At 44.1% G+C, this 7,276-nt stretch overlaps 1 protein-coding gene across 2 annotated transcripts in view; it reads left to right on the top strand.

The window, feature by feature from the left end:
* The first annotated feature begins 802 nt into the window (after window positions 1–802).
* STAC (SH3 and cysteine rich domain) overlaps window positions 803–7,276 on the top strand; it is a 114,210-nt gene continuing 107,736 nt past the window's right edge. The window contains exons 1-2 of one of the 2 annotated variants that reach the window (XM_045003179.1): window positions 803–906; window positions 1,134–1,554. In XM_045003179.1, the coding sequence (XP_044859114.1) occupies window positions 1,438–1,554 (117 nt within the window). In that variant the 5' untranslated portion in view covers window positions 803–906; window positions 1,134–1,437. Of the gene's footprint in view, window positions 907–967; window positions 1,555–7,276 lie in introns of those variants that run through there. The other variant, XM_045003178.1, reaches the window with a different exon arrangement.

Here is a 7,276-nt window from a genome sequence, read left to right as displayed (position 1 = left end):
TTCAAAGTATTTTATTAATATTAAAGGGTCATATGCCTCCCTATAGTTGAAGGGGCTCACCCCAGAACATGGTAAGCCTGTCTGCCAGGAGCTGAGCACTCTCAAATCCTATTGATTGTAAGGCACTTAGCCCGTTAATCAGTGTGGAAAGGAGGTGAGACATGTCCCACAATAACGCTGCATGAATAAAAGCAAAAATGCGCCATAGAAGCCCCTTTAAAGAATGTGCTATACACACAGCCTTGTGTGCAAGGGCACAGAGGATGAACCAGTGAGTAAGTAGCTTTGTAAATGTACTGAGCCAAATCCTCAGCAGGTGTAAATCAGAAAGGCAATGGAGGGACACTTTTTTTTTTTACACACCCTGAGGATCTGATCCACTAAGTGAAAGTCCCCAGCACTGGCTCATCCCCCAAAGGGTCCTGGTGTGGCAACACCATTCTCAGCCGTGTGGAGAGAGATTTCCCACTGGTTCACTGGACACCACCATTTAGTTACTCACCTAGCATTATCACCGTGGCAACCTCCACCTGTAGGAATTGTGCAGCTCACGGATGCTTCATTTGACCTTTCAACAGCTGCTGCCATGCTCGATTCTATGTGCCTCTCTCAGGGCAACGTTCTTTTGCCTACATTTTCTATTCACCCAGGGGCATGTGATACCGGGGGGGGGGGGGTTCTGTGTGCCTGTCATGTCCCCTTTTAGCAAGAAGTTTGGGAGGAAGCTTCCTGGTCTAAAAGTGCCAGCTTGCTTTGGTTTGTAATGTCCCTATTTGGTGGGGATGTTTTCCTCTTCGTTTCAGGAATCCCCCTAAAGCACACACCATACCATTTAGAAGAACATAAATGAGCAGCTGCACTTCTTCAAACGGTGCCTCGCTCCCGTATCGTGAGCCTTACTAAAAGGTAAAACAGCTCCTCCGAGCCTCGTGTGCAGTTGCGTGCGTGCGTGAGCGCATTACTTTATTTCACTACTATGACAGCACATGCTCCCGCAAAGCCGTTCAAGGCATTAGAAATACAACTCCTCCCTCCAGTGCACCATGTGTGTGAGCAGCTCAGGCTGTCTGCTTCAGCTCACTCCCATTTGATCACTGGGCTGACAGTCACGACTCTCTGTTCTACACCTCCAGGCTTCACTCTGAGGGAAGAAGGAGCAAGAAAAACACAGACAGAAGCAGACACACAACTGACCCACAGAACCATCAATAACTTACTTCCCTTGCAGCAGAATTACAGTGGGAGGGAAAGGGAGGGAGGAAGAGGAGAAGAAAAAGAAAATCCAGAGGATTCCAGCCTTCACATATAGCCAAACTGAGAATGAGAGGAGTGTGTTTGCTCTGCAGGAACGGAGAAGAAAGAACAAATTAAATAAACAAAAGCAGGAGAGGACTGGAGCTCTCTTCCCGATAGCAACAGTATTATTTTAGAGGTAAAATGATTCCTCCAAGCAACACTAGTGAAGTCAGTGTGGATAATGTGGAGAAAGAGAATGAACTGGAGAACACAGATCAACCTCCCTCTCCAGCATCTACTACCAGCCAGGAATCAAAGGTATTGAATCCATTTGGTATATAAAAAAAGCAGATTTTACTCTGTGGTGGAGGTATATATATATATTTATTTTGAAATTCTGAACGAGGATTCAAAATAGTGATTTATTATTGTTATGGCTTGTAATAGCCAGACTTCAGAACTCTTGCCATTCATCTGGGTAACCCCTAAAGTTTGAATTGAGGGGTTTTGAGGTTTCTTTTTCTTAAGGGGGAGGGGGAATCAATCCCTTTCAATAGACTTTTTAATACTTGGCATGAGAATAGGTCCAAGGTTTTCACTTGTTCATGGCTGGAATGACTGAATGTGTTGCAGGCTCAGGACAAGTCGTGGGTTATTTCCTGACAGATGCTTCAGTGAACTTGGGCATTCACTTTTAAATACATCGGTATTTGAAATAGGGCCTGAGTGGTCATTTTGGTGCAAGAATTCCTACCCACTCTCTATAAGAGAGGGTTTTCTTCCCCCAGCCTCTTTTTAATTATCTCGCTCAACTTACCTTGCTTAAAAAAAAACAAAAAACCAGCCACTCATCTCTAATTTCTGTGCTCTTAAATGTTTCGTGGCTGTACTTGCAAAAAGTTTCTGGCTTGATCTGTGTATAATTAGGAAGAGAAAAATATATGAAACAAAGCAGATTTCCAAATGGTGTTCTTCTGCACCATTTATCTCACAATTAATTTTTTATTGGTATTGCAGTTGTACCTGGGAGCCTCGGGCATGGCCTCATTGTGCTAGGTGCTGTACAAAAACAGCACGAAAAGATGGTCTCTGACCCTAACTGCTTATGTCCAGATAGATATTTAGAAACCACAGGACCTAATAGCAGTTTAGCTCAGGAGTGGGCAAATGTTTTGGCCCAAGGGCCACATCTGGGTATGGAAATTGTATGGTGGGCCATGAATGCTCACGAAATTGGGGGTTGGGAGGAGGTGAGGGCTCCAGCTGGGGGTGAAAGGCTCTGGAGTGGAGCCAGAAATGAGGAGTTCAGGGTGCAGGAGGGGGCTCCAGGCTGGGGCAGGGTGTTGGGGTGCAGATGGGAGTGCGACTCCAGCTAGGGGTGTGGGCTCTGGGGTGGGGCTGGGGATGATGGGTTGGGGGTGCAGGAGGGTGCTTCAGGCTGAGACCGAAGGGTTCAGAGGGCAGGAGGGGGATCAGGGCTGGGACAGGGCATTGGGACACAGAAGGGGGTCAGGCTCCAGTTGGTGCTTACCTCAAACAGCTCCTGGAAGCAGTGGCATGTCCTCCCTCCGGCTCCTACGTGGAGGCATGGCCAGGCTGCTCCTATTGGCCACAGTTCCCAGCCAATGGGAGCTGTGGAGGCAGAGCTTGGGGCGGGGGCAGCATGTGGAGCCCCCTGGCTACCCCGATGTGTCAGAGCTGGAGGGGGGACATACTGCTTCTTCCAGGAGCTGCGCGTAGCGACAGCACACACAGAGCAGGGCAAGCCCCCAACCCCGCTCCCTGGCGGGAGCTCGAGGGCAAGATTAAAATGTCTGAAGGGCTGGATGCGACCAAGGGCTGTAGTTTGCCCACCCCTGGTTTAGCTGATAAGGGGCACATTTTATCTGGATTTAAGTCAAATGGCTGCTTTAGCCCACAGTATACATATATTCTAGTATATCACAGAATTCTACAATAACACCTAAGCACTGTAGTAACAGTATAGCAAGCCGTAGTTCTTTCACAGGTACTGGCTTCCTCCAGGCCCCAGGGATGCTCAACCCCCTGCTCTGTGCCAGGCTCTGTCCCACTCCTCCCCCCAAACCCTCACCCCACCCTGCCTCTTCCCATCCATGTTCTGTCCCCACTTCACCCCCACCCTTCCTCTTCCCACCCAGTTCCACCTCCACTTCCCTGAGTGCTCCCCATCCCGCTCCTCCCCCTCCCTCCCAGTGCCTCCTGTACGCCACAGAACAGCTGATTGCAGTGGGTGGGAGGTGCTGGGAGGGAGGGGGAGGAGTTAATCGGTGGGGCCACTGGTGGATGGGTGGTACCGGGGGGCTGGCTGTGGATAGGTGCTAAGAAGCCACTATTTTTTTGCGTGGTTGCACCTATGCTTTAGGCCATGCTGAGAGTGTTCTTTGGTACCACAAGAAAGAGAAATAGAGAATTCTTTAAGTAAAGGCGCACCTTTATATTTAAAAGAAAAAACCCTGCACCATCAATATTCTGCAATACTGCAATAATGACCCAATACTTTTGTGAACTGTAGGGCTTTGGGACATCACTGTAGACCACAGAAGCATTTTTAGAGGAGATGAAAAAAGAGACAGTTATTCACTGAGGGCCCAGCTCCACCAATACCTACCTGGTAGGTATTGAGCAACCTTGTCTCCCGGAGAAGTCCGTGGGAATTGAAGGTGCCTCACAGGAGACACTCGGCACTCTATCCCATGTACAGATGAGGTGCATGAAGGTGTGTGCTGGGCCATGGCTCCTTGGTGCTGTATGATACTGTCCTCAGGCAGGGCCAAGCAAAAAGTTATAAAGCTTTAGGTTCTGTTCATCTAATCAGACTTTGCTACTTCTGTGTGCATGATGTGCTTCTTGGATAAGTTAAAAATGCTCTCACAGAATATCAGGGTTGGAAGGGACCTCAAGAGGTTACCTAGTCCAACCCCCTGCTTAAAGCAGGACCAATCCCCAACTAAAGCCCCAAATTGCCCCCTTAAGGATTGAACTCACAACTATAGGTTTAGCAGGCCAATGCTCAAACCATGGAGCTAGCCCTCCTCCCTAGTGTGTTGTTCTGCACAACAAAAATGGACTAATTTTAATCCTAAAATCAGATCAAGAAAAATATTACCTGTAAAATTATTCTTCTCCTGGCCATACATCCATACTACTCCTAGTAAAGCCAATGGGAGTTAGGCTCATGATACTGCTAAATGACTTATAGTCGAACAATAATCATTAGCTTTGCCAGTCTCACACCACACTTGAACAAGCAAAAGGCCTGGATGTCTGTGCAGTTTTTATCGGTCAATGCTATTATTTGCCTATAAAGACTTCAATACATGTAATGTGTATATTTATGTTTTGAGTATTTATTTTATATGCGATCAGAAAGGACATTGTATTCTGCATTGTATAGAAAAAAAAACACTTTAAAAATGAACCGGGAGCTCTTCAGCACTATAAAAACTTCTGAGGAATAAAGACTCATGGGGCCATATTTCAGAAAGCTGGCTTGAAATGTGCATACACAAACTGTTGTATTCAAAAAGATGACAGCCAAGCAATACTGCTGTACCTGACTAGCATGTTTTGAGATGCACAATTTCAGGCTACCAGAAAAGCAGCTGAAATTTGGAGAGATCTAGCAGGCAGGAAGTGAGTGGTTGGTGAAAATCTAACTTTGTTGTCATGCAGATTTGTGCAAGTGTCTTCAAAGATGTTTATCAGGCATTTCTAATTGGACAGCCTCTCATAATTTAATCACATTCCTTATATGGAAGTATATCCCAATCAACAGTAAACTGCAATGCCATGTACAAATATCAAGTAATCCTCACAAACCCTGCATTGGCTGGGTAAGTATTGTGAACTCCATTTTACAGATGAGGAAACTGATACACAGAAAGGGTAAGTACAAGATTCTGATACCCTTACTCATACTGATTAGCACCTTAATGATTGGTTTCAGTGGAACTGCTCACAGAGTAAGGTACAATTCAGCATAGGTAAGTGTATTTGAATCAAACCCTAAATGATATGTTCAAGGACACACGGCTGGAGATGCACTCAAATGAGGTCTGAATATTGCCCAGGAGAATCAGGTAAATTCAGGAGAATCTAACTCCCAGCACCACACTCAGGCCATGTCTACACTATGGGGACTATAGAGGCATAGCTATGGCCTCGTATAACCCCATAGTGCAGATGCAGTCTACACTGACGGAGAGGGTTTTTCTGTTGGTATAAGAACACCACCATCATGAGCAATGGTAGCTAGGTCAACGCAAATATTCTTCCATTGATTTTGCTGCATCTACACCTGTTGGATCCATTGATTTAGCTGAATTTACACCTGTTGGATTTTTCACACCCCCTAAGCAGTGTAGCTATGTCAACCTAAAGTTTAAGTGTAGATCAGGCCTCATTCCTCTCAAGCATGCTGTCAATGATCCTTTATGCTTTGGGTCATTGCATTTGAATACATGAAACATTGTATAGCCCCTAATATAAACCAACAAACGGGCATAGAACATACGACTTTATGTTAAGGAATTCCCTAATAGGTTTGCTTTACTCTATATAAACCCAAGTTTTCAGATTATCTGCCCTTAATTTAATGTATGAGCTACCTGAGGGAACAGTATACTGTAGATATTGTTATTTCAGATGTGTATTCAAAGGGCAATAAATATAACTAGGCCTGCTTGTAACAGAATATAAATTCCTGCTGTGTTCAAAAGTCTGCAGCTTGAATGCTTAGAAATACGGTGATAATAATAGTAATTTATTAGGTATTACAAGCATTTATTTGGCACCTAAGTACAACTGAAATGGGTGCTTTAGATATATAATAAGAACCTTATATGGGTTCAAAATTAATAATAATTTGTAATAATTATAAATTATACTATGTACATATGTTTGTAAATTATGGCTCCTGTGTATTTGACCCCGCAGATCTAGTGAGAGGGAAAAGGCCAGTTTTTGTAGGGTCCACACCTAAAAAAAAAGAAGGACTTGACTAATGTATTCTGTATGAGAATTTATTTCTCTGGGATCTTGTCACTTGCTGCTGGAACAATTTGTATTGTGGGGGTGCTGAGAGCCATTTAACCAAACTGTAGACCCTGCATATGATGGAAACCACTTCAAGATGGGGTGCGGCAGCACCCCCAGCACCTCTAGTTCCAGCCCTTATGGTTACTTTTGCCTTTTAGGCCCCTTTGGATAAATCCTATAGAAGGTAATAGAAAATTATAACATTTCAATTTTTGCGCCATGTTATTGAATTCAATAAAGAATTCTAATCCCTGCTCTAATGTTTGATAGGATGATTAAAAAGCCTGTGAGAAGGAGATAATTCTCCATTAAATGCTATAGATTTTTTTAACTTATTGGTATAGACACTGATTAGTTCTGTCCTTATTGAATTCAGTGGAACTTTCCTAACTGAATCCTACATCTACAAATGTAGAAAACTGAATCCACATCTTGACTTCTACTATGATTAGTCAAGTTTTCTACACTGTTCAAGTTTCAGTCTTTCATAGGTATGCCCATTTCCATCCACTTTTGTAAAGTACAGGTCTGTGTATGAGAGTCACACACCTCTGAATGTGCTTGTAGCTGAAATATTTGCATAACAACTCCAAATTGACTTGCACATTGAACTGCTGGCACCATGGAGATCTAGGTGTTTGGAATATCTAAGAATTGTTGCTTTGAATAGCCAGTGCTTTAAATCAATTTGGCATTGGGCTAAAGAGTCAGAGAAGTACAAGTGATTTACACAGGCCAAAACTACTGTCTACTGCATAGCCAGTGACTAGCTCACAGGTAAATAAAGACAATTCTCTCCCAGGTTAGTGACAGCAATTAAAGATACACAGCACATTTATGCACTCTCTATGTATCAGCACAACTGACATGTAATGGAAGATACTAAAAATCTACCTTTTTAGTATAATGAATCTTCCAGAGCGGGATCTGGTCTTCGTACCGGTTTCTACAGTAGCAATCCAGAACCCACTGCCTACCACGC

Source organism: Mauremys mutica, chromosome 2 (assembly GCF_020497125.1).
Source record: "Mauremys mutica isolate MM-2020 ecotype Southern chromosome 2, ASM2049712v1, whole genome shotgun sequence".
NCBI classification, from domain to species: domain Eukaryota; kingdom Metazoa; phylum Chordata; order Testudines; family Geoemydidae; genus Mauremys; species Mauremys mutica.
Note: the sequence above shows the minus strand (reverse complement) of the source record. Positions and strands in the feature narration are given on the sequence as shown.